This window comes from Euleptes europaea, chromosome 2 (assembly GCF_029931775.1).
Source record: "Euleptes europaea isolate rEulEur1 chromosome 2, rEulEur1.hap1, whole genome shotgun sequence".
Classification (NCBI taxonomy): domain Eukaryota; kingdom Metazoa; phylum Chordata; class Lepidosauria; order Squamata; family Sphaerodactylidae; genus Euleptes; species Euleptes europaea.
The window spans coordinates 128,455,937-128,483,887 of record NC_079313.1 but is presented as its reverse complement, the minus strand read 5'-3'; the positions used below and the strand labels follow the sequence as shown (position 1 = coordinate 128,483,887).

Here is a 27,951-nt window from a genome sequence, read left to right as displayed (position 1 = left end):
ATCCCTGTCACAGGAATGAATCTAACAATCAAAAGGAAACACTAAAGCAACCCTGGAAACTCCTTTGCATGACAAATGCCTGGAGGCTTAATAGTTTCTCCCCTCCCTGGCTGCAAAAGGACATCAACTCCATGAGCACACAATGAATTTCAGTATCAAAACATTGTCCTTTTCTTTTAAAAAAACAAGTGGTTTTTCACTCCCCGGGATAAGGCAGTAGCTCAGAAATTCATCCATAGCGTACAAGCCTGCCTCTGTCATAACGGAACCCGAGACACAATCCATTTTGAGCCTGGGAAATTGTACTTCAAACTGTGGGACATCTCATCAATCATGACGACAAAAGATCACACCCCAGTGGTATCTATTCTGCCGCTGTGATGCCATCAATTGGATAACTGACCTACATTTGGGCATCGAAGGTTGCTGGGTTTTCTTTCCCCCAAAAAAATACCGTACAATAGAAGGCACGTGTAGTTTTTGATGCATTTATTGCGACAAAGTCCTCACTAAGGCCGGGCAGAGTCATTATCTTTGTCTCAGGAGCGGGGAGCTGATGCCCAGAGAAATTAAGCGACTCGTTAAAAGGTTACCGACTCACAGATGGTTCAGGAAAGGAGCAGAGTCCATCCCTCTCATCTGACCAAATGAGAAACCCCCTTCCTACTCCAAGGTCTCAACAACATGTGGAGAACCTGGGATGCAGAACTTTGCGATATGCACCCTCAGATCAACCATAACTGGGTAGGAATGGCTAATTCTGTAGCTGGAAATTCCATTCTATTTAATATTGTTGTACACTTTTATACAGTCATGGACTCCTGGAGTTAGAAAGCGCCCCCTGGTTCGACCCCTCAGCTCAATACAAGAAATCAAAAGCTCCAGCATCCCAGTCATATGGCTCTCCTGAGTCTGCCTGAAGACCTCTGCTGAGGGACAGCCCATTCCTTGCCCATGTTATTGGTTCCATAATCTGACCATTAGAAAGTTTCAGCTAATCTTCATCTGAAAACTAACCCCCTGTCAATCAAACCCATTAAACCCTGGAGACCAAGCCCCACGAGGAAAGACTGAAGGAGCTGGGAATGTTCAGTCTGGAGAAGAGGAGGTTGAGGGGGGACATGATTGCTCTCTTTAAGTATTTGAAGGGCTGTCACTTAGAGGAGGGCAGGGAGCTGTTCCTATTGGCAGCAGAGGATAGGACTCGCAATAATGGGTAATCCCCGGCTTCTCCAGTTAAAGGGACCAGGCAAGTAGGTGATGTGAAAGACCTCTGCCTGAGACCCTGGAGACTCATGGAGAAGGGTTGTGGCTCACTGGTAGAGCATCTGCTTGGCATGCAGAAGGTCCCAGGTTCAATCCCCGGCATCTCCAGTTAAAGGGACCAGGCAAGCAGGTGATGCGAAAGACCTCCGCAGGTGATGCGAAAGACCCTGGAGAGCTGATGCCGGTCAGAGTAGACAATGCTGACTTTGATGGACCAAGGGTCTGATTCAGTATAAGCCACCTTCATGAGTTCAAGGCAAAAGATATATAAAAGCCTTTTGTTTTGTGCAGCTTTATGTAGAAATATTTAGTCCACGTGTGTTAAAACATGGCTGCCAGCTCACATCTTGTTTACGATATCAAGCTTCTCAGGATGTGTATAACATCAACAAGCGTGAAAGGCAGAGTTTCTTCTCCCCCCCTTCTTTTTTTCCAGTTGAGGAGTATAGAACAGCCACATCGGTCTGGATACATACGGTCGGCACCTGAATGGGAGACCTCAAGAACCCTATGTACAGTGTCTTCAGTTCCAAGATAGAAGAAAAGCAGCACATTAAAAACGTAATGAATAAAACACATTTCTGCGCCTATAATAGAAACACCTGCTGAACTATCTGCTGCGGCGCCGCATGGCAGATTCATGGCTGGCAATAGTGCTCATGCCGCTTTCTACTTGAATGCATTTATCCATTCAGCACATTCAAGTGATAAGGTTCTTCTTCCTAGAGGTAGGGGGGTGGTGACATATTTCAAGGAGGACTCCCTATACACAGAAAAACAGCATGGCAGGGAGAAACCGAAGCGAGACCTTCTCCCTGACATACTCATTTCTTTCTGTGGAGATTCCCCACCGTGGGGGTGAATTCAAATATGCCACTCCTCCCCCTGCTCACCCCTCAGAAACCTGAAGAGGTACATTCCATGCTTTACCGCTCGATTCTGTCGGCTGCATGAACCAGGCTCCGCATGGGCCATGCACAGGTGAAGCATCAATACCGTTCAGCGGTGCCCATGCTCTACCAAGCTTAAACTGTGTACCGACCATGTGGAGCCTGAGGAAGGGGATAGCATGAGGCAGTTTCGGCTAGCGAAAATGGCATAAGAAGGAAGCCTGGCGTCCCTCCTTCCACCTCGTAAGAAGAACATAAGAACATAAGAAAAGCCCTGCTGGATCAGACCAAGGCCCATCAAGTCCAGCAGTCTGTTCACACCGTGGCCAACCAGGTGCTTCTAGAAAGCCCACAAGCAAGAGGACTGAAGCACCATCCTGCCTGTGTTCCACATCACCTAATAGAATAGGCCTGCTCCTCTGATCCTGGAGAGAATAGGTATGCATCATGACTAGCATCCATTTTTACTAGTAGCCATGAAGGTGGAATAGTTCTATTCCAGGTGAACTCCAGGCTCCACCTGGAGGTTGGTAACTATAGCAACACATCCTCCATTAAGTACAGCCTTCAACTCAGGTGGGGCAGAAAGGGAAGACAATTCTCATCTCCAGCCTCCCTGCAACCTCCTCTCCATATATGGGTGAGTCAAATTCGCTTTCACGCACAGGTGGAAGCCCTAGAACACGTAAAAACCGTGCTCTGGATCCAAGCCACCAGAACCATATTTGAACAATCAAGCTTCATTTTACGGCACTGAGAACACTCAACTGTTCAGCAATGCATTATCACATATTACAGCACATATTAATTGTAGGCAAATCTATTCATTCTGTTTACTTCATTCATGCCCTTCCCTGCCTCCCCCGTGGGGACCTAAAATGACTTATATCATTAGGGTTGCCAACCTCCAGAGGATGGCTGGAGATCTCCTGTTATTACAACTGATCTCCAGCCGATGGAGATCCATTCACCTGGAGGAAATGGCTGCTTTGGAAGGTGGACTCTATGGGATTATACCCCATTGAAGTCCCTCCCCTCCCCAAACCCTGCCCTACTCAGGTTCTGCCCCCAAAACCTCCAGGTATTTCCCTGCCTAGAGCTGGCAACCCTATACATCGTTCTCCCCTTCTTCATTTTACCCTCAAAACAATGCTGTGAGGTAGGTTAGGCTGAGAGGGTGAGTAGCCTAAGGTAACCCAGAAAGCTTCAATGACAGAGGAGGCATTCGGATCAGGATCTCCCAGATACTAGTGCTCCAACCCCTACACTACAGTGCAACAATAAACAAAATATGTCATATATGTCCACAGTACCCAAAAGAACACATTATAAATGCTGTAGAGATTTTTAAAAACATCTTCATATTAAAAAGTGGCTTTGACCCACATTTTCTGAGTCCCCCTCCCCAAAGCCTGCCCTGTGCCCATACACATTAGGGTTGTCAGCCTCCAGATGGGACCTCAGGATCCCATGGAACTTCAAAGAAGGAACTGTGGCTGTGGTAGAGCCTGTGCTTGGCATGCAGAAGGTCCCAGGTTCAATCCCTGGCATCTCCATTTAAAGGGACTAGGCAAGTAGGTGATGTGAAAGATCTCTGCCTGAGACCCTGGAGAGCCACTGTCAAGTCTGAGTAGACAATACTGACTTTGATGGTCCAAGGGTCTGATTCAGTAGAGGGCAGCTTCATGTGTTCATGAGTACACCTCATCTCCAGACTACAGAGATCAGTTCTCCTAGAGAAAATGGATGTTTTAGACTAGAGGGAGGACTCCGTGGCATTGTACCTCACTGAGGCCCGTCCTCCCCAGGCTCCACCCCCAACTTCCAAAAATTTCCCAACCTGGAGATGGCAACCCTACCCCTCAACGCGGCCTCGGGGGACCTGGCAACCCTAACCTGTGCAGATATCCAATTTGGCTTGGGACAACTCTGTCTGTGAATGGATCTCTGCACATCCCTGGTGCAGAAGATAACTCAACCCCAAATTCCTGGAGATCCTCTCTAGACTTAAAAAGAAGAAATAAATTCAACTCTTTTGTAGGGACAGAACTCTTTTCCAGACTACACAAAAGCACTGGGAGGGGGGAAGGCAACAGAGAGACTTGATCCTGTGCCCGCTCATTATCACGTCTTCAGAAGCTCGCCTGTGAAAACGTCGACAAGTATAATCTACTTTCCCACCATCCATTCCCCCCCCCCACAAGCTATTACAGCTCTTTGTACTAAGAGGCATTTGATCTACACACAGCCTTTCTGCAAATTCATCACTTTGTATCTTCTTCTTTGCCTGCTTTACTACAATGTGCTTATAACCTGGAAAGGGTTCATGGAAACATTTTAAACGCACCGTCCTAACGGGACAAAAGTCCAGACGCGGCGCGATTTATCAATGCCCGTTGATGGAGTCTTTGACGCCTGGGAAATCAAATGGAAGGAAATGGACACAGATTTGGTTTTGTGCAGCTTCCCAGGCAAAGCTTTTTAAAAAGTGCCAACTACTGCTTGTACAGATCAGGCATAGAGAATAGCATGTTCCTACAGAAATGGTTGAAGAAAAAGCTCCAGAGGTTCAGATGACTGGTTCATGATGCCCATTAACCTATTTCTAACAATGCCAGACACCGTTGCTCAAGGAAATATGTGAAGAACATTGGATCGTTGATCTTTTTATAACATTTACAATGCATATGCTCTAATGGTCACAAATCACTGGCATGCTGTTACACAAGATAAGTACAATTATATGGGATCAAGGGAACAAACCGATTATTTACAGAGGTAAGTGGTAACCAGTTGAATATAGGGTTGCTATCCCCCCATGAAGATCTGAATTCCCTGCCTTTCTAGCATGGTGTAGTGGTTAAAAGTAGTGGACTCTAATCTGGAGAACTGGGTTCAACCCCCCACTCCTCCACATGAGTGGCAGATTAATCTGGTGAACTGCACTCCTACACATGAAGCCTGCTGGGTGACCTAGGGCTAGGCACAGTTCTCTCCAAACTCTCTCAGCCCCACCTACCTCACTAGGTGTCTGTTTTGAAGAGAGGAAAAGAAGATGATTGTAAACTGGTTTGAGACTCCTTAAAGGTAGGGGAAAATAGTATAAACACCAACTCTTCTTCTATTGGTGGGGTCAGTGCAGAGTGCTGACCTTTCAATGACTGACCGGCTCAAGGCCAAGATGCCTGAAGGACCACCTTCTCTGATACTATCCTGTTTACCAGTTAAGATCCTTGTCACCTCAGAGGAGAGGCAAGCACCAGCAGTAAAATGGGTCTCCTTGGTGGTGGCCCTCCATCCTCAGAATGGCATCCCCCCTTGCTAGTCATTTAGGTGCCAGGCTAACACATTTCATTTGCCCAAGTTTGCCAGCAAATTTTATCCTACCTGTTAGCTGACTATTTTTAACAATCTGTATTGACTTTATGGTCTGTACACCAGATTGTTATATATCAAGATTGGCTCACTTTTATGTTGTATTACGGGGGTGCTGAAGGATCCGGGGAAAGCTTTTTTATTGCTGGCTTTGTTACCTTTGTATGTGTGTTAAATACTGTCAAGTCACTTCCGACTCATGGCGACCCTATGAATCAATACTCCAAAATATCCTATCTTTAACAGCCTTGCTCAGGTCTTGCAAATTGAGGGACATGGCTTCCTTTATTGAGTCAATCCATCTCTTGTTGGGTCTTCCTCTTTTCCTGCTGCCCTCAACTTTTCCTAGCATGACTGTCTTGTCCAGTGACTCTTGTCTTCTCAAAATGTGACCGAAGTACGACAGTTTATTCATTTTAGCTTCTAGGGTCAGTTCAGGCCTGATTTGATCTATAACCCACTGATTGGGGTGGGGGCAGTCCACGGTATCCGTAACACTCTTCTCCAACACATTTCAAAGGAATCTACTTTCTTCCTATCAGCTTTTTTCATTGTCCAGCTTTTACACCCATACATAGTAATAGGGCATGAATTAACTTAATCTTAGTGGCCCGTGACACATCCTTACACTTAAGAATCTTTTCTAGCTTCATCATGGCTGCCCTTCCCAGTCTCAATCTCCTTCTGATTTCTTGGCTGCAGTCTCCCTATGGGTTGATTTGTTTCCTTTACCAGGTAGTAGTTTAAGTTTTCTGTTTTTTGTATGTTCTTGTGTTACAGCTTGGCCTTCTTAACCAGTTGTGAGACACACTTGAGACGTTTTTTGGAAAAGGGGCCAACCAATACTCTAAACAAATGAAGTACTTTTACCCATGGCCCAGATCCTATAAAATTAGGCCTAGCCCTTTAGATAGCAGGCAAGGTCTGATAACTACCAGGGCCCCATCCCTCCAATGAAGATGTGTAAGGAATGCAAGGAGGGCAGAAATCTGGCTTGGAACTGTGCAGTATAATTCCACCGGATGGCTACTGACTAGGGTTGCCAGGTACCCGGTGGTGGCGGGCAAACCCCCGGCCATTCGCCCCTCTGCCCGTCAACCACCCGAGGGTCGGCGGGCAAACGCGCACGCACACACCGTGCGCACGGCACTTCCGGTTGACAACCGAACGTGCCGCCTCGTGAGGGCACCTTGTGAGGTAGCCGGGGCTGAGAGAGTTCAGAGAGAACTGTGACTGGCCCAAGATCACCCAGCTGGCTTCATGTGGAGGACTGGGGAAACAAATCCAGCTCACCACTTTACCACTCAAACTAAGAGGAAAAGGCCCCTTGCGAGGCGGCACTTCCGGTTGTAAACCGGGAGGCTATGGGGCTGCACAGTTGGGATTGTGTGCGCGCGTGCCGACATGCGTGCGTGGACACGCGCGCACACAATCCCAACTGCAGCCCCACAGCCTCCCGCCGGAGGAGATAGGGGACCTGGCAGCCCCACTACTGACTGTGCATTTTGCCCTCTCCGAAGCAAAATTTCCGAGAACAAACTGGTTAAGAAGGCCAAGTCCCACGGGTCTGAGCAGCTGTATGTAGGTTTGGAGTCCTACAACTCTCCCTCTTAAATGTTTACAAAAAGGGCCACGGGGAAGCAGGTTTCACAGGACGTGGGATCTGCTCGGGAGATATGACTTGAGGCCACGATTCAAGCGATCGACAACGAGGGTTGCTGGGACGGATCGAAGGGAGACTTGGGTTTTTCAGGGAAATGAGGTCTGTCGGAAATTTGATGGCACACAGAAGCCTGGAGAGGTAGAAGTTCAAAACGACGGGAATTTATTTATAACAGAAAGGCAGGATGAGGGTTTAGGCAGGTAAACTTGGATTTCAGAAAGGTATTAGGATATTCCCAAAACAAACAGAGAGTAGGCACTTCACAATAATATATATTTACTCAAGAGAGGTTTGGTTCTTCTAGATGATATGGCTAAATTCACTTTAGGGGGATAGACCTTTGTTTTCACTGAGGGGCTTGTTTAGATTTCTCTTGAGTTGGCTTTAAAATACACTCCAGTTTCTAGAGTAAGGAACTACACAACCTTCTTCACCAGTTTAGCATCTAACCTGGACTGGGATTACTCAGGACTCTAGAGACTAATTCTCCTCAACCTTACTTAGGGATCACTCAACAATACACCTGAGATGACTTCCCGCTCCTTCCCTTTCTCTCCCCACAACAGGCACCTTGTGAGGTAGCCGGGGCTGAGAGAGTTCAGAGAGAACTGTGACTGGCCCAAGGTCACCCAGCTGGCCTCATGTGGAGGACTGGGGAAACAAATCCAGTTCACCAGATTAGCCTCCGCCGCTCATGTGGAGGAGTGGGGAATCAAACCCGGTTCTCCAGATCAGAGTCCACCCCTCCAAACCATTGCTCTTAACCACTACACCACGCTGGCTCCCTGATGCCAGGCAGGCCATCTTAAATGGGGGAACAAGTAGCAGAAGGCAGCTTGAAGATCTCGCTGGTACCTGGGGACATACGGGAAGAAAAGTCCGCTCGATATTTGGGTCTTAGGCTATGAAGGGCATTCCTGCATGCCTCTCTACCTACAGTCCGAAGCAGCAGCACTTCTCAAAAGCCCCAGCTAAACCAGCACCCTGCATTATTTAAAACAGAGGTCCAATTTCTCCCTGCATTCAATTTTTTTTCTCCAAAGCTGATCTCAATGTCAGGGAGGGAGAGACAGCGTGGTAAATGGCTTCCAAAGATCATGTTTGTAGTTACTTTTTAGCAACAGCCGATTTCTAAAATAGCCTGCGATAAAAAGTAATTAATCCAAGCCCCTGAGCAGCAAAGGTTATGGCCTAGGGACTCGGTTAAGAAGCAGAGTCCTTTAAAATGTTAAACGCGGTTGGGTCTGCAGAACACTTGAACTGGAGCCCTTATCGCTCATTACTTCGCTTGAAGTACCACGATGCGACTGATAGAGAAACACTCAGGAGTGGAGGAAGACTTCCAAAACAGTTTGGGAGAAAGCAAAAAAAAAGTCACAGCAAAGGAAGTCTACGAAGTAAACACAGTAGGGTTGCCAACGTCCAGGTGGTGGCTTGAGATCTCCCATTATTACAACTGATCTCCAGCCGACAGAGATCAGTTCCCCTGGAGAAAATGGCCGCTTTGCCAATTGGACTCTATAGCATCGAAGCCCCTCCCCTCTCCAAACCCCGTCCTCCTCAGGATCCACCCCCAAAATCTCCAGGTTTTTCCCAACCCGGAGCTGCCAACCCTAAAACACACCCACAGATAGGGTTGCCTGCTGCAGGGTGGGAAGCTCTCAGAGATTTGGGGGGCAGAGTCTGGGGAGGGCAGGGTACAATGCCATAGAGTCTACCCTCCAAAGCAGCCATGTTCTCCAGGTGAACTAATCTCTGTTGCCTAGAAATCAGTTGGCATTCCAGGACATTGCCAGGCCCCATCTGGCGGCTGGCAAACCCTATTCATGGGTATCTGGACACTGCAACTGGAGTTAGGGTTCTGCGCTCTTCTCCCTTCCACAAACCCCTGCTGCAGTCGAGAGTTAAGACAGCCTGCAGGTGGCGAGTTTCCTTTCTGAAGAAAGAGCACCAAAAATGGACAGCATCTTCATTTTGAGGGTTGAGCTTACATTACACTGCCTGACTCTGCATAGTAACCGTAGACTTCCCTGGCGGTCTCTTATCCCAAGTACCAACCATGGCTGATCCTGCTTCGCTTCCAAACTCTGACAAGACCAGGCTAGTGAGGGCTATTCAGGCTGCTCCCTTGGAGAAAGGAGAGGACGAAAGTGTGATAGAGACACAACACAGCAGCAAAAGTCGACATAATGGGTGCCCAAGCTCCCTGCGCCCCCAACCACACCTGCCGTGTCCTTAATCAGGTGTGCGGCGTCTAACACTCAGAAGAGCGTGTGTTCCAAGTCGAAGGCAAATTCAATCGCTCGCGCTCAAAAGGCCGAACAGTCACTCTTTATTTCTCTCGCTCCGTCCCTTCCCACACAAACCATGGCCTTGGCCATGAAGCCAGGACTTCAAGGCCAGAGATCTCCAGAGCAGGGCTCCAGCCAGCCCGGCTGGGTCAGCAGGTTGCAAGGGCACCGGGGAAGGAACAACATGTAATTGAGACAGAGCGAGAACAAATGAAGCCCATTATTCAGTGGGCATTAGCACAGTGCTGCTTGTCAAAACAGAAAATGGGAAAACACCTATACACACCGGCGCAAACATGTCCCAAATCATCCAAAGGCTACACTACATATTACACAAATGAATTGTGAGCAGGTCTCCCCACAACGTCAATTTCACTTAGAAGAAGAAGAGTTGGCTTTTCCATGCCGACTTTCTCTACCACTTAAGGCAGAATCAAATCGGCTTACGATCACCTTCCCTTCCCCACAACAGACACCCTGTAAAGTAGGTGGGGCTGAGAGAGCTCTTAATAGAACTGTGACTAGCCCAAGGTCACCCAGCTGGCTTCATATGGAGGAGTGGGGAAATCAACCCAGTTCAGCAGATTAGCCTCCGCCGCTCATGTGGAGGAGGGGGGGATTGAACCTGGTTCTCCCGATCAGAGTCCACCGCTCCAACGGGTGGGGGGGGGAGGAGAATAGATTGGAACAAAAGTACTAGAGGAGGGGGGATGTATGTCCCCTGAACAATTAGCAGCCGTTTGTGTTTGGGAGGGCATACTTTAGATCAGGAGAACAATATAGGCGGGAAGCAGCGGACAAATCCCCCGCCAGCAGAACTCTAGAATAAACCATTGCTGGAGGCAACTTTGACAAACACTCCTCCATTCGTGTAAAAAGTTAGTGCATCAAGGGGAAAAAAAGGTTTAGCCCTGATCTGCTAGCTTGAATACATGCAGGGATTTTTATATGACAGGGCATGTCACGCATAGGCAGAAGTAGATAAAAGTGTGAGGCGGACCGCTCCAGAACTCTACCACCTTGGTCTGCGTAATGGGTAGAAAACTCTCAGTGACCCTTCTAACATAACCTTTGCAGCACGATAGCTGAGGTCACAAAACTTCTTCCCCGGAGGGTCTGATCTGATCATCATTAGACGCAAGTTGGATCGGGGTTTCCTCCAACTCACGTTTAACATACAGCCTAACCAGACCCTAATGCTCAGTAACATCAGAAGGCTCAGAACACAAAGGAGGATCCACAACATGGTTCCTACTCTGCTCACAATGTCCTGATTCCCAGGAAGGACAAGACTAGCATGTGAACCAGAGGCATTGCGGGCTTCTGCTCATGTGGTCCAGGGCATCTAACACTACCTGTAGCTAGGGTTGCCAGGGCAAGCAACTGGCAGGAGGGCTGGAGGCAAGGGCAAGGGGAGGAGTGCATTTGCTATTGGCAACATGGTAAAACCCAGAAGTGACAAAGGGTAGCTCTAGGAATCACTGGAAACTCTATGGTAAAACCGAAGAGTTTCTGGTGACTCCTAGACTTATCCCATCTCACTTCCAGGTGATGTAGTGACTTTCATGCCTGCTAATGTCATTTACCTGGTATTGACATTTACATGATATTGCCATTGGGTGTCTGAATTTCCTCTCTTCTACTTAAGGACAGGTGAACTCACATTCTAGCTGTATCTGAAGAAATGAGCTGTGGCTCACGAAAGCTCATACCCTGCCAGAAATTGTATGACTTTTGAAGGTGCTACTGGACTCTTACTCTTTTCTACTGCTGCAACCCTTTAACGAAGGCAAGCTTTTTTTGGTTGATGAAACGTCCTGTGAGACTCAGAAGCTTACAATACATATTTATAACACCATACAGTGTATTTACTGTTCTAAATACCAGCAGAAAAATCTTACCAAGTTTTTAAATTTCTTAAACAGGGACAGGGGAGGAGGGGGAGAAGAGAAAGCATCGCGGAGGTAGTTTTTTTTTTTTATTATTGTTAATGAAACCAAACAGGTGCTAGCAAATACAATGCGACAGCATAATTAAATGCCACCTTCTCCTCGCAAATCGCTCTGCCTCCCCCTTCTCCCAGCTCTTGCCAGAACCACAAGTGACAGCTGCTAATCATGTCGTTTAATGCACGAATGGCAGGTGTTCAGGAATTACCGTGATGTGATCTGGGGAAGAACCCAGATATTTTTTTTAAGCCGCTGCATCATTAACAGGAGTCTTCAAACACAAAAGGCAGCACGAACTGTGTCATACACACAATTTCAAGAACAGGCGCAACTCTGAAGACTGTCAGCCCTACACAACCCACATTAAAAAAAAATATACACTTTTGAAAAATTAACTGCGCAACTCACAGCTCAGTTGAAACCCAACCCTTCACAAAACCATGGCTCGGGCAATTCACAGCCCCCAACCCCACTGACATAATGGTCACGTTTTCCTTGCACCAGGCCGATTCAGCGCCAATATCAGTGGGTTTGTCTTTCAGAACTGGCTCCTTCCTTCCATCCTCCCTCCCTCCCTTTCTCTTCGGTCCCCAGCCCCCTGCCTCCAGGCTATAGCTGCTCTCGCCAGTTTAAGTTAGCATTAATAATTAAACAAAGCCGAGAAAGAGATACCGGCGCAGTAATTGTCCTCCGCTACAATGCAGAACATTTTTTTAAAAAAATAAAATAAAGGCCGCTCTATCTCAGCCTAAGGAAAAAGAAGTCAGCTATGCTATTTTATAAGCTAACCTGCAGATTCATTTGAAATGTGGTGTTGGAGGAGAGGGTTACTGATACCGTGGACTGCCACAAAACGAACAAACCAACCAACCAGTGGGTTCTAGATCAAATCAAGCCTGAACTGACCCTAGAAGCTAAAATGACTAAACTGAAGCTATCATATTTTGGTCACATCATGAGACGACAAGAGTCACCGGAAAAGACAATCATGCTAGAAAAAGTTGAGGGCAGCAGGAAAAGAAGAAGACCCAACAAGAGATGGATAAACTCAATAAAGGAAGCCGCAGCCCTCAGTTTGCAAGATTGTAGCAAGGCTGTCAAAGATAGGACATTTTGGAGGGCTTTGATTCATAGGGTCGCCCAAGTCGGAAGCGACTTGACGGCACTTAACACAACACACAACCTGCACCAGTGATCAGGAGAAGAAAGTTCATTACTCTGCTTAACAAGAACAGAAATAACCACACACACACACACACACAATTGCTAGTAATAAAGTAGAGGCAGTAATGACGCAGCAGAATCTCTAAAGCAAAACCCACCCGCTTTACAAATCAGCTTGGCTAAATGCCGCCCACGCTATACTGAAGTCCTTGCAAACGGTGCAAAACCTGCCGAATTTGGTACCCTCTTGGGGGTGGAGGGGAGGGGAAACTATTTTAAGCCTAATTAGCATGAAATTTGCGAGAATGCAAACACATTTTTTTTATGGAGACATAAACCAAAATGCCACGACATTTCCTCCATCCATTTATCATAAACAAGTTAATTACTGTGTAACAAATGGGTACCCGCTGGATTCTCGGCGCAAGGAAGGAGAGCTGACTCAGGCAAAGGAGAGGAACCACAAAGTAGTAGTTAATAGCTTATGGCGTACTTATAATAAAACAATGACTCTGTGAAAGCTTTTGTTGTCAAATTAAGGCTAAGCCATTTCCATTGGAATAACTCAATTATAAAGTAGTCATTATCTGTTTAACTCGATTCCAGCCAGGAAGAACGCTGGAAGCAATTTTTTTTCCCCTTAAAAATCTTGATGCGACTTAAGGAGTTGCCGTGCCAAATTGAGGACTGAGGTAAGGATGCCAGGTCCCTCTTCTCCACCGGCGGGAGGTTTTGGGGGTGGAGCCTGCGGTTTGGAGAGGAGAGGGACTTCAATGCCATAGAGTCCAATTGCCAAAGCTGCCATTTTCTCCAGGTGAACTGATCTCTATTGGCTGGAGATCAGTTGAAATAGCAGGAGATCTTCAGCTACCACCTGGAGGTTGGCAACCCTAGACTGAAGGTAAGACAAGCCACTAAGAGTGGAAAGGCTGTACATTGTTTGCAATACTCTTTTTAAAGAACCCATTCACTACACTTCGGCATATGAGGCCTACCTTGGATCACAGGTGCACTGTTTTGTTGGTCTCCAAGCTCCAAAGTGTAACTGGGAAACATGAACCACCTTCACAAGAACACAAGAAAAGCCCTGCTGGATCAGACCAAGGCCCACAAAGTCCAGCAGTCTGTTCACACAGTGGCCAGCCAGGTGCCTCTAGGAAGCCCCCAAACAGGACAACTGCAGCAGCACCATCCTGCTTGTGTTCCACAGCACCTGATATAATAGGCATGCTCCTCTGATCCTGGAAAGAACAGGTATGCATCATGACTAATATCCATTTTGACTAGTAGCCATGGAGAGCCCTCTCCTCCATGAGCACATCCACACCCCTCTTAAAGCCTTCCAAGTTGGCAGCCATCACCATATCCTGGGGCAGGGAGTTCCACAATTAAACTCAATCCACTAACCTTCTTCCCACTTGTTAAACTGATTTAACTGATTTACTGCACATACACACCAATTTCTGACATGGGAGATGCACATACTGTGCTAAGGGCCAAACTAGATGTGACATTTTTTAAAGAGACAGGAGCAGGTTCCCCTGACCCAACTCACTTAGCCTACAGCCTAGGGTTGCCAGCTCCAAGTTGGGAAATACCTGGAGATTTTGGGGGTGGTCTTTGAGGAGGGCAGGGTTTGGGGAGGGACTTCAATGGGGTATAATGCCATAGACTCCACCTTCCAAAGCTGCCATTTTCTCCAGGTGAACTGATCTCTGTCGCCTGGAGATCATTTGTAATCCCAGGAGATCTCCAGCCACCACCTGGAGGTTGGCAACCCTGATACAGCCCCACAACAGCCAAGGGGACTGTTATTTGCAGGAAAATAACTCCTTTCCAGGGGCACTTCAGCTTGGGAAGAGGCTGTGCTGTGGAAGCCACAAAGCTATTCTCCCCTACACTGTAGTTCTGAGCTTACACTGCCACGGGGAAAGTGAGCCAATTCTCTAAAAAGCATCACATCTCGCTTGGTCCCAACCTGGAGGATCAGAAACACACTTGTTAGCTTGGAACACTACCTTAAGAACCTAAAGATTACCATATTCTTTACAAGTGACTAGCCAAGTGGCATTCAAAAGTTCACAAGCAAGTTATTACCAAACCATCTGGTAGATGTTGGTTTTTATATGCCGACTTTCTCGACCACTTAAGGGAGACTCAAACCAGCTTACAATCACCTTCCCTTCCCCTCCCCATAACAGACACCCTGTGAGGTAGGTGAGGCTGAGAGAGCTCTAAGAGAGCTGTGACTAGCCCAAGGTCACCCAGCTGGCTTAACGTGGAGGAGAGGGGAAGCCAATCTGGTTCACCATATTAGCCTCCACCACTCATGTGGAGGAGTGGGGAATCAAACCCGGTTCTCCAGATCAGAGTCCACCACTCCAAACCACCGCTCTTAACCACCACACTACGCTGGCTGGGCCCATTTTTCCATGAATTTGGGTAACAAATCTTATATGCCCATCTAAGCAAACTATTACCACCACACCAGCTAACAGTGACTATAACCTAATTACTTGCAAAGTAGGGAAAACACTTCCTTTGGGTTGCCCGGAACCGACTGTTAATCAGTTTCACTGGATGACTCTGTAGTAATTTTTGAAGACGCAGCACAATTTCGCTTTTTTACGTTCTCTGCACCATTAAAACTATTAATGGCGTGCAGAACATTTTAAAAGCCTCAGCGGCTCTTCTTACAGACTCACTCCTACGCAGGTTTACTCTAAAGAAAGCGCCACTTGAACACAATGACACTTACTTCCTAGCAAGTACAAGGAATGCAACCACCGAGCCATCCTCTGCATACCTACACAGATGTAAACCTCACTATACTAAATGGATCTTGCTTCCTAATGAGGAAGATCGGGATTGCAGTTTTCATCTCTTCTTGTACGTAAAAGCCTCAAACGGGAAGATGTTTAATCAGCGGATCATTCCCTCCTTTTTTCTTTAGTTTTACCAATTTTTTCTGTGACAGAGCCCACACAGATACACACAAATGGAGACCCACTATACACACTATTCCAGGGGTCCCCAACGTGGTACCAGTGTGTGCCATGGCACCTGCCAGCATGGTGTAGTGGTTAAGAGCGGTGGCTTGGAGTGGTGGACTCTGATCTGGAGTACCAGGTTTGATTCCCCACTCCTCCACATGAGTGGCAGAGGCTTACCAGGTGGATTTGTTTCCCAGTGTGTGAATATGTGTGTGTGTGGATTTGTTTCCCCACTCCTATGCATAAAGCCAGCTGGGTGACCTTGGGCCAGTCAAAGTGTTTTTAGACAGAGGGTGGGGACAGTAGGGGCTTTTGCCCAACAAGGCTTCTGACTGGCTGTGCAGATTTTTTTTAAACGTTGCTTTGAGTGAAATAAGTATTTGATCCGTATCAACCAGCCAGATCCGATCCCCCATCAACCAGCCAGATTCGATCCCCCATCAACCAGCCAGATTCGATCCCCCATCAACCAGCCAGATTCGATCCCCCATCAACCAGCCAGATTCGATCCCCCATCAACCAGCCAGACTCGATCCCCCATCAACCAGCCAGACTCGATCCCCCATCAACCAGCCAGACGTCAGGCTACCTGGTATCTTCACTGTATGCAACGAGCTGAGATTAAAAGCACCTGCTGTAAGGGAGAGGTCTTACCTTTAATCCCAGCTCGTTACAGTACCTGTACAAAAGACACCTGTCGACAGAAGCAATCAATTCATCAGATTCCAAACTAGCCACCATGACCAAGACCAAAGAGCTGTCCAAGGATGTCATGGACAAGATTGTAGACCTGTACAAGGCTGGACTGGGCTACAAGACAAGCCCAGTCCAGGCTTGGTGAGAAGCAGCTTGGTGAGAAGGTGACAACAGTTGGTGCAATAATTCGCAAATGGAAGAAACACAAAATAACTGTCAACCTCCGTCTGGGGCTCCATGCAAGATCTCATCTCGTGGAGTTGCAATGATCATGAGAACGGTGATGAAGCAGCCCAGAACTACACGAGGGGAACTTGTCAATGATCTCAGGGCAGCTGGGACCATAGTCACCATGAAAACAGTTGGTAACACACTACGCCGTGAAGGACTGAGATCTTGCAGAGCCCGCAAGGTCCCCTTGCTCAAGACAGCACATGCCTGCAGTTTGCCAATGCACATCTGAATGACCCAGAGGAGAACTGGGTGAAAGTGTTGTGGTCAGATGAGACCAAAATCGAGCTCTTTGGCATCAACTCAACTCGCCGTGTTTGGAGGAGGAGGAATGCTGCCTACGACCCCAAGAACACAATCCCCACCGTCCAACATGGAGGGGGACATATTATGCTTTGGGGGTGTTTTTCTGCTAAGGGGACAGGACACCTTCACCGCATCGAAGGGACGATGGACGGGACCATGTATTGTCAAATCTTGGGTGAGCACCTCCTTCCCTCAGCCAGGGCATTGAAAATGGGTCGAGGATGGGTATTCCAGCATGACAATGACCCAAAACACACGGCCAAGGCAACAAAGGAGTGGCTCAAGAAGAAGCACATTAAGGTCCTGGAGTGGCCTAGCCATACCTTAATCCCATCGAAGATCTGTGGAGGGAGCTGAAGGGTCGAGTAGCTACACATCAGCCTCGAAATCTTACTGACTTGGAGAGGATTTGCAAAGAGGAGTGGGACAAACTACCTCCTGAGATGTGTGCAAACCTGGTGGCCACCTACAACAAACATTTGACCTCTGTAATTGCCAACAAGGGTTTTGCCACCAAGTACTAAGTCATCTTTTGCAAAGGGATCAAATACTTATTTCACTCATTATAATGCACATCAATCTCTGACTTTTGTATTCTGGGTTTCTGGGGTTTTTCCTGTTGTTATTCTGCCTCTCACAGCTACAATAGACCTACCATTAAAATTATGGACTGGTCATTTCTTCATCAGAGGGCAAACGGGCAAATTCAGCAGGGGATCAAATACTGTTTTCCCTCACTGTAAGGTGTAATAGCAGAGGTTGCATTTGGCTAGTACTAGCTGGAGAGGTTGCATTTGGCTAGCAGAGTCTGCATTTGGCTAGTACTAGCTGGAGATCTCCTGCTATTACAACTGATTTTCAGCCAGTATCTGAAGGTTGGCAATCCTATACACTGTACATGTACCAGAACTCTTTCTCCAGTTTTTAATGGGCACTTGACCTAAAGGTGACTATGTACTTAGAAGTGAACCAAACCACAGCCAGACTTTGCTACAACAAGGTGCTATGGATATGTCTTAATTCCCATGCACACAAAAAAATGTCACGCAGATGGGAAGGAGAGAGGGAAACATTGTGTGTCAGACATACCAAGTGTTGGGAAATAAAACTGAAATGAAACCTTGGAGAACTAACAGTCTCCCCGCCTAACATAAGCAAGGAGGACGGTATGCAGGCACACGGCTGTTTTTAAAGCAACAGATTAGCACAGATACTGAACACATTAATTAGAAATATTTGTTTCACAATGATAAACAGCAGCATGTATTTTAGTACACAGGCTCCAAAAGGTGTAAAATAGATTTTTCAAGCTATTGGCAAACAAAATAATTGCCCTTGTGTTTAAGTCAGGATCAACCATAAAAATTGTTGTGTTTTGCTTCCCACCGCGACGAGCAAGAAGCGCTAGAATTCATCTTGGATCGACCGAGTGCAGTTCACACTGTAAAGCTGCCTTTTAAAATGCTGACTTGGATCAAAACCCTTTAGGCTCTCTCTTTGCAAAACTTCCTTGGGTTAAAGCTGGTCTTTACATTGTAGGGTTTAAATTATAAATTCTGAAGTGTAAGGATGTGTCACTGGCCACCAAGATCAAGTTAATTCATGCCATCGCATTCCCTGTTACTATGTATGGGTGAAAGCTGGACGATGAAGAAAGCTGGTAGGAAGAAAGTAGAGTCCTTTGAAAGGAGAGTGTTAACAGATACCCTGGACTGCCAAAAAAAACAAATCAGTGGGTTATAGATCAAATCAAGCCTGAACTGACCCTAGAACTGTGTTGGCGAACCTATGGCACGGGTGCCACTTCCGGCACGCGTAGCCCTCTCTGCTGGCACATGTGGTTCCTCCAAGCCGCTGGCCTTTCCGGCTCTGCCCTGCCCCGGATGGGGGAGGCTGTAGCCCAGGGGTGGGGAATCTCCGACATCATTGGCGGTGGCCCCCGGACTCTCCCACAGAAGCCGCCGTCATTGCAGCCGCTGGCAGGCCGGGCTGGGTGGGGGCAGCTGTCAGCGGGGCAGGATTTTTTTTTCTTTTTTCTTTTCCCCTTCTTGTCCCCCTTCCCTTCTTCCGCCTTCGCAGCTGGTGCCTGATTGGGGAAGGCTTCTGGGCCCTTGTCCATTCCCCCCTCTCCCCCCTTCTCCCCTTGCATGGCTTCCTGCGCGCCGCCCAGCTGCTGGTGGGCCTGAGCCACACCACCCGCATTGTTGGCCTTCCCTTGGGCTGCTCTGCCTCTCCTGCCCCTTCACCCTTCCTCTCCCAGCTCCTTCTCCCTCACCCAGGACCTGCCCCAGCCCTCCATGGGTGTGTAGGTGCGGGGTAGGACACCGAGCCTTCGCGGGAAGGGTCTCCCGGCGCCCCGTGCGCTGCGGACTGTTCTGCGTGCACGCCCCCCACTTCTCTGCTGAGGGAGCAGGTGGGGGCCGTTTGTGTGTGTGTGTGTGTGAGAGAGAGAGAGAGAGAGAGAGGAGAGAGAGAGAGAGAGAGAGAGAGAGAGAGAGAGAGAGAGAGAGAGAGAGAGAGAGAGAGAGAGAGAGAGAGAGAGAGAGAGAGAGAGAGAGAGAGAGAGAGAGAGAGAGAGAGAGAGAGAGAGAGAGATGAGAGAGAGAGAGAGAGAGAGAGAGAGAGAGAGAGAGAGAGAGAGATGAGAGAGAGAGAGAGAGAGAGAGAGAGAGAGAGAGAGAGAGAGAGAGAGAGAGAGAGAGAGAGAGAGATGAGAGAGAGAGAGAGAGAGAGAGAGAGAGAGAGAGAAAAAAAAAAAAAAAAGCAGGAAGGCTTTTCTGTCTCTGGCCACTCAAGCATTTGCCGCTCTGTAGATGCACATTTCCCCCATCCAAATTCTCAAAACTCATCAGTAAGTCCCCATGCAGAGTTTTGAGAATCCAGATGGGGGAAATGTGCATCTGGAGAGTGACAAATCCAAGGCAAAACCTCCCATGCATAAATAGCCTCTTTCTTTCTCTGTCTCCCTCTGTCCTTTTCTTTCCCTACTTTTCTTTCTCTCCCTCGCTCCATTTCTTTCTCCCTTTCTCTCGATTTCTCTCTTTCTTTCTCTCTTTCTTTCTCTCTTTCTTTCTTTCTTTCTTTCTTTCTTCCTTTCTCTCTCTCCCTCCCTCCCTCCCCTTTCCCCCTCCCTTCCCTTTCTCCCTCCCTTTCCTTCCTTCCTTCCTTCCTTCCTTCTTTCTTTCCCTCCAGCGGCTTCTTCGGCGCCCTCTGGGTCTGTGCGGGCGGAGGGGCGTGCAGTCCTATTCCACCTTTGAAGTGCCCACAAGCTATCCTCCAAACACCTTTCCATTTGTCTTGATATGTAGAGAGAAAACACTAAGGAACTAGTTTCCAATCTCCAGGTACTAGCTGGAGATCTCCTATTACAAGTGATCTCCAACCAATAGAGATCAGTTCCCCTGGAAAAAATTGCCACTTTGGCAATTGGACTCTATGGCACTGAAGTCCTTCCCCAAACCCCACCCTCCTCAGGCGCCACCCCAAAAACCTCCCACTCATGGCAAAGAGGAACTTGGCAACCCTAGCCTCTCCCTCTGGGCCCCCTCTGGGGGTGGTATTCAGGTTAAATTGCCGCATTGGCACTCGGCGATAAATAAGTGGGTTTGGGGTTGCAGTTTGGGCACTCGGTCTCTAAAAGGTTCGCCATCACTGCCCTAGAAGCTAAAATGACTACACTGAGGCTATCGTATTTTGGTCACATTATGAGAAGGCAAGAGTCACTAGAAAAGACAGTCATGCTAAGAAAAGTTGAGGGCAGCAGGAAAAGAAGAAGACCCAACAAGAAATGGATGGATTCAATAAAGGAAGCCAAAGCCCACAATTTGCAAGACCTGAGCAAGGCTGTCAAAGATAGGACATTTTGGAGGACTTTGATTCACAGGGTTGCCATGAGTCAGAAGCGACTTGACAGCACTTAACACGCACACAAATTATAAACACTTCTTACATTTTTTTACTGTCCCCTACTTTGAACTACGTACGGGAAAACAAACCATTCTTTTTTTTTTAATAGCTCAATTGTAAAACGGTTTATCTTTTTATTCTAACCATCCATTTAAAGGTGTACTTCTTTTTTACAAGCCACATAGGGGAACTCCCATCATCACAAGCAAGCCCCACGGAAATAACTTCCCACTGGACCATGGCAGTTGTCATTTACTCTATCATCATATTATGTTCCAACCTATCAGTGTTGCTCTAGCGCATTTCCTATCTTTCACCAAGCTGGAGTCCTGCATGTACATTGTGGTTATTTGCTTCCTGTTCAATGTCTATAGCTCACTGCACACACTTTCTGATTTCAAACCATTTAACAAAGTCATTTGTAGTCCTTTGCTTGCTGCGAAGTTCGATGGAACATCCAGAGGAATAAATATGCCAATACCAGATACAACCTCTGCCAAGATGTCCTTCAGATTATTTCATACCTACATTCCCTCCCCCTCAAGAGAAACTTCCAGTGGATTATACCCAATTGCTGAACATAATGGGGAGGGGCTGGGGCTCAGTGGAAGAGCCTCTGCTTTGCTTACAGAAGGTCCCAGGTTCAGTCCCTGGCATCCACAGTTAAAAGGACCAGGTGGCAGGTCAAGGGTCCCCAACCTTTTTGAGCCTTGGGGACCCCTGCAGTAGGTGATGTGAAAGACCCCTGTGTGAGATCCTGAAGAGCCACATCCAAACTGAGCAGCCAACACTGTCCTAGAAGGACTAATGGTCTGATCCAGTATAAGGCAGCTTCATGTATGTTCATCTTTGATTATACTGGAGCTTTGGAGCTCTGACAGCATGGTGTGAATAAGAACATCAGAAAGGCCATGCTGGATCAGACCAAGGCCCATCAAGTCCAGCAGTCTGTTCACACAGTGGCTAAAACCAGGTGCCTCTGGAAGCCCACAAATAAGACAACTGCAGCAGCATTATCCTGCCTGTGTTCCACAGCACCTCATAAAATATGCATGTTCTGTTCCTCTGATCCTGGAGATAATAGGTATGCTTCATGAATGCTTCCATTGTGACTAGTAGCCATGAATAGCCCTCTCCTCCATGAACATGTCCCCTCCCCTCTTAAAGCCTTCCAAGTTGGCAGCCATCACCACATCCTGGGGCAGGGAGTTCCACAATTTAACTGTGCGTTGTGTGAAGACATACTTCCTTTTATCTGTATTGAATCTCTCCCACTTCAGCAGCTTCAGGTTTGGTGGTTAAGAATGGTGGACTCTAATCAGGAGAAGCAGGTTGGTTTCCCCACTCCTACACATGAAGCCAGCTGGGTGACCTTGGGCTAGTCACAGTTCTCTCCGACCTCTCTCAGCCCCACCTACCTCACAAGGTGTCTGTTTTGGGGGAGAGGACAGGAAGCAGACTGTAAGCCGGTTTGATTCTCCTTAAAAGGTAGAGAAAATTGGCATATAAAAACCAACTCTCCTTCTTCATGAAAAGGAGACAGCTCCCATATGACACCCCCCTCCAGTGCAGTCATTTTCTAAAATCAGGTTGTGGGGCATTCTCAAGAGGATTTTCAGTGGAACACTGCCCTCCCAAAGAATCCACCAAGTCTACCACTCTCATTGTATTGTTCTCTAATATTTTTTAATACTGCCAAGGTTTGCTTCTCACATTTTTAGGTGGTTTATTCCTTGTACCGTACTTTCAGCATGGAATCTAGCACAAATGTAAGTTTTACAAATGCAAATATATATATATATATATATATAAATCACAGCACATTGAAGTCCCTTCAACCACTTTTTAAAAACTCAGCAGAGATTCAACATGCTACCAGACTCTTCAAGTTCATGGATTTCAACGGGTTTTCGGCATGCTTACTTCCACACTGTCCAAAGAACAAAAGGCCTAAGCAGAAAAGACAGTAGATAGTTAAAGCCCCATCTGATAAGAACGAGCAAGAAAGTTTGAAGGATCACAACCTACTCCTGTTTCCAATACAGGATTTCCCCCTGTTCCTACCAGAAATGTATGGAATTCACATTCCCTTGAGTTACTTAAAGGGCTTGTTGTGATTTAACGTCCTGTCTACTTAAAGTTCACAATCATCTGACGTAAAAAACAACAGTTTTCACAGTTGGCACAGTCTTTGCATCCAGAACTTCTGTTCCATCTTTCTTGCCCAGCCAGCCACAACCGGGCCAGGACAGAGAGCGGGATATAAATCTAACAAATAAATAAGACAATGTATCAAGCCCAAATTAGCATAAGCACACTTCCAGAAAAGAAAGCAAAAACTGAATTATTGTCTGAAAAAATGAAGAGGCAAGATAAACCCCTGGAAAGCTCTGTCAATCACAGCCAGTTCCTTAAAAGAAGTGGAATGGAAGCCAAGAAGCAAACACATTCACTTGCAATGAAAGTGACCCAGGTGAAACCAAGAGGATGCTAACCTGAACAGGTAAACGGCTTCTTGCTCACCTGGACTCCTCCTGGGCAAAAAAGCAGGGAAGGGTTTTCTGAAAGAGGTTCTTCCCACACCCTTAATTTTGCCTGTCAGTGAGCCACAGATTGATACAAGTATCTTTTGGCTACTAAGTCTTGCTGACTTTGGTTGACTTGCATGCAAGGCCAAATCAGCCACCAAACCCACAGATGAGCGACACTGGAGACACTGTCCTTCAGTGTTACTCCTCTGAAGATGCCTGCCACAGCTGCTGGCGAAACGTCAGGAAAGAAAATACCAAGACCACGGTCACACAGCCCGGATAACCTACAAGAACCACAGATGAGCGTTCCTCCACTTTAAAGCAGGATTATCCCACTGAATAAATTGCCTCTGGAACAACTGGATAGAGAAGTAATTCTTCCTCAATATGGCTAATGAACTTTGTGCGTTAATATCAAGATTGGTGAGCAGAACGACAGAAAAAGATCTTTGGCTGGTAGAAATACAGCAGCTGGACTCCTGAATATGACGCTGGGCAAGATCAGGATATACCGATGTGATAGAGATACACACTCAGCAGCAAATTATGAGAATCATCGTGGTGTAGTGGTTAAGGTGTCAGACTAGGATGAAACCCAGGTTCAAATCCCCACTAGCGCCATGGCAGTTTGCTGGGTGACCTTGGGCCGGTTTGGGGCACCACAATTTAAGAAGGATATAGACAAGCTGGAACGTGTCCAGAGGAGGGTACCAAAGATGGTGAGGGGTCTGGAGACCAAGTCCTAAGAAGAAAAGTTGAAGGAGCTGGGTATGTTTAGCCTGAAGAGGAGAAAACAGAGGGGATATGATAACCATCTTCAAGCACTTGCTGTCATATAGAGGATGGTGCCGAGTTGTTTTCTGTTGCCCCAGAAGGTCGGACCAGAACCAACAGGTTGAAATTAAATCAAAAGAGTTTCCGTCTAGACATTAGGAAGAATTTTCTAACAGTTAGAGCAGTTCCTCAGTGGAACAGGCTTCCTCGGGAAGTGGTAAGCTCTCTTTCCCTAGAGGTTTTTAAGCAGAGGCTATATGGCCATCTGTCAGCAATGCTGATTCTATGACCTTAGGCAGATCATGAGAGGGAGGGCATCTTGGCCATCTTCTGGGCATGGAGTAGGGGTCACTGGGGTGTGTGGGGGAGGTAATTTGGAATTTCCTACATTGTGCAGGGGGTTGGACTAGATGACCCTGGTTGTCCCTTCCAACTCTATGATTCTATAGTGGGAATTCGAACCTGAGTCTCCCAGATCCTAGTCTGAGACTCTAACCACTACCCCAAGCTGCCGCTGCACTGCCTTCTTGCTTTCCGAGTTGAATTAGCCTGCCCTCACCTGGACAGTTTTGACCAGTGTTGTGGCATCAACATGTTAACCACAGGTGAAGTCTCTGATTGGCTAATGCAACTAATCCGGGACGAAGAAAAAGTCACCAAGAAGGAAGGGGGTGTACAAAAAAAGGCAGCTAAGGAAACAATAACGTAAGATATCAATATTTTCCAAGGTGTGCACAACCATACCTCAAAGTACAAAGCCACAAAATATTCAGACAGGCAAATCGTTTGCACGTGTGCACGCACACGCATTTGCGCACGCACACACAGCTGGCGCACCACATCCCCGATGAGATAAGTATCATACTGCATCCAAAACTCTGGTCAGTGAAGCACTGTGGACTCCTGGCTGCTAAGCCACATTAAAAACACCAGCGCACACCGATGCCTGCAAAAACACTTTCTCATTTTTTCCATCGGAGCTGATTTTTTCCCCCCCAAGTGTTGTGCCCAGTCCCGGATCTCGAACATTTCAACAAGCCTGGCATCACACGTGACTTTCCCCTTGCCACACGCCGTTTCCTGAGAAGCAAACACTGGCGGTAAGACCCAAGAATGGAAGGGCGGACAGACAGATGTCATTCCCACTTAACCAGCTTGACTTTCAGCGGGCGGCTTCGTCACAGGAGGCCCTCAAGGGAACAGACACCCACACTACAACTTGCGTGTTTTTGGCATGGCCGGCCACCATCTCCCCCTCGGTTTGTACTGCCCAGATCAACTCCACCGGCCCTCAACCGTCTGCAACGGGTTTCACAGCAGCGTGACGCCAACTACATCTACAGGCAACGCCGTGTTCCCGTTTGGCTCAGTTATCCTGAAAGCAGCGCACTCAGGCTAGAGTTCTTATCATGGAAACTTGCGTTATTTTAGTAAGGTCAAAACCGAGTGGGCAGAGGAGGCCGGAGAGCATGCTTCGGGATAATCTGTTGCCCTCTGGATTTAAAGGAGTCCACTGCCACCCTCCCCACACAGACACACACAAAAGCAGTTCTAAATACTGCAATTATCATAAAGCTAATTGGTAGCTTCTTCCTGCCTCTGTTTTCATGTTGTCAGTTGGGGAGCCGCGAAAAAGGGAATGCCACATTTGCGGAACAGAATGTCTGTAGGCACATGTTTACCACATTTCCAACAACAACGTCTGCCTGATTTCGAAGATGCTTCGGATCCCCAAGGCAAAGACGCTTGGTGGACAGACAGGCAGGAGAACGCAGAAACTGCCACCGACAGGGGGTGGAAGCGAGAAATGGAACTCGGAGCACAGACCGCAACGACACATGCCCTTCAAAATCCTCGCACCTGGCCCTGGCAACGTGCAGATCAGAGGCCCTCGACACCGGTTCCCGGCCATCCAGACGCACGCTGGCCTGCAAGACTCCTCTGGTTTTGCCACTAAAGCCTTCCCATTCAGGAAGCTCCTATTTCCCCTATAAACACCCGTCAGCTCTTTGCACACCACCAACAGAAGCACACATCAGAGATTCCACCGCTCCGCCAGCCACTCTTCCTACCTTTGAGTAACTTCTGCCCTTCCACGATGTTTTGGGAAACCAGAGCCGTGTAATCGTCTTCCGAGAAGCCCGGCTTACAAGTGGGTCGGACTGTAAGATCCCCATTGTGCGCCTGCGGACAGCAAAACAAGAACACTGTGAATTGAGGTGGTGTTTCTCGTTGGGGGAGGGAGTCACGGGGAGCACGGAAGCGTCTGCAAAGCCCTCAAGCTTGGGCAACACAAACAGTGGTGAGCCTGTCGAACTGATAACACATTTCAGACCAGAAAGGAGTGAAGAGGGGAGCGGGGAGAACCCGGCATTAATGGTCAGAAAATAATATCTTATAGGAGGCAACTGGAAACCCTACGTCGAAGGGGGCTTGGGAAAACAGCTAAGGATGCCCACAGCTGAATGAAGCACATCACAATGAAGATTCACTAACTTTGTGTTTCAGCTGAATATCCATGATAGAAGTAAATCAAGCAGCATGCAAACAGTGCTCTGGGTTTTTCAGAAATCTGCCTTCGGCCCTCTCAGCTCAACGTGGGGGGGGGGGGGTTATAAATAAATAAAAGGCCTTTGGAGTGGCAGACAGAGCTTCCAGCAGGATGCCGCAAAAAAGCACCAGGCTGTGCCTCCCCGAACAAATCGATGTAGAACTGCTGAGCAATCACCACCTGGCAGGCGGGGTGGGGGGAGAAAAAGAGAGAGAGAGAGAGAGCCCTGCACACATGCAGGCTTCCCTGGCTGAAACACAAAGTGAGATCTAGGAAGGTTACGGGGCAGTGTGGGGTGTGTGGGGGGAAATACAGACAGACTGACACTCGTGTGCACTCTCATGGACCCCATCTGGTTCAGGAGCACCGTTTAACCCCCCCCCAAGCTGCAGGGATCCCCAATCCGATCACACAGCTTCCTCCCTTTTAGGTAAAGGAGAGATCTGTTTGCTGGCGCAAGCTGGAAGGAAACACCCCTAGATACAGGGCTGGCTTCCACCCAAAATCCTGGAAGTGCAACCGTGGCAGAATCGATTCTGCTCCTCTGCCTGGCCATTCCGGATCTATCAGCTTGGCCCGACTTCCAGAACACGCTGGCAGAAACATATGGAAAGCTTAGTAGCTGGAAATTTGTAAATACATGCCTGTGGCAAAGGAAGCTTGAAGGTAGGGAGGGGATAGGTGATTTTTTTTTGGGGGGGTGAGTATCCTAGGCATGCTTTCCCCCCCCAGGGAGTCTCACAAGACTCCCCTGAAGGGGGGGGGGAGTCCTCATGAGCTCAAGGCAGACGAGACCACCAAGCTAAATGGTCCCAAACAGGCGATTTTAATCAGCCCCCCAATAAGGAAGCTGCCAAGACATCCTAGCTTTTAGAATCCTAGCTTTTAGAATCCAATCCGTTCTACATTCTGAAATCGTTGTGAACTGCGGGGAAAGCTCCTCCGAACGTGTGCGAGAGAACAAGAGACACACAGAGAGAGAACACCAGAGAGTCTGTCTCCCGGCTTCCAGAGGCGCTTACTAAGCAAAAAGCAAGCCAATGTAATCTCGGCTCGAAATCACGCTTCGCGGAGAAATGCCAGCGCCTGTCTCTGGGAAATGCAGGAGAGCCGCTCTTCCCCGCACTCCGGGCCCGTCTCCTGGCACGGCGCTGCAATTCGGGAAACATTTCAAAGGGTCTGACACCAGATAATAGGAATTGGATTTCCCAGCCACCCATTTATTACAGTGGAGCCCCTCACAGGTTCACTGAGTTGTCATTCCTGCCAGTCTTTTAAAATGCACACACACACATCCTTGCGGGGGTGGGGGGAAGGGGTGGTTTAAAAGCATGGGGGGCGGTTTCAGTTATACTAAATGGGGCT

General features: G+C 47.7%; 1 protein-coding gene across 1 annotated transcript in view; it reads right to left on the bottom strand.

Annotated features, from left to right (window-relative positions):
* CDH4 (cadherin 4) overlaps positions 1–27,951 on the bottom strand; it is an 880,207-nt gene that overhangs the window by 850,082 nt on the left and 2,174 nt on the right. Inside the window, exon 2 of the mRNA XM_056844901.1 lies at positions 26,108–26,219. Coding sequence (XP_056700879.1) covers positions 26,108–26,219 — 112 coding nt within the window. The remainder of the gene's footprint in view (positions 1–26,107; positions 26,220–27,951) is intronic.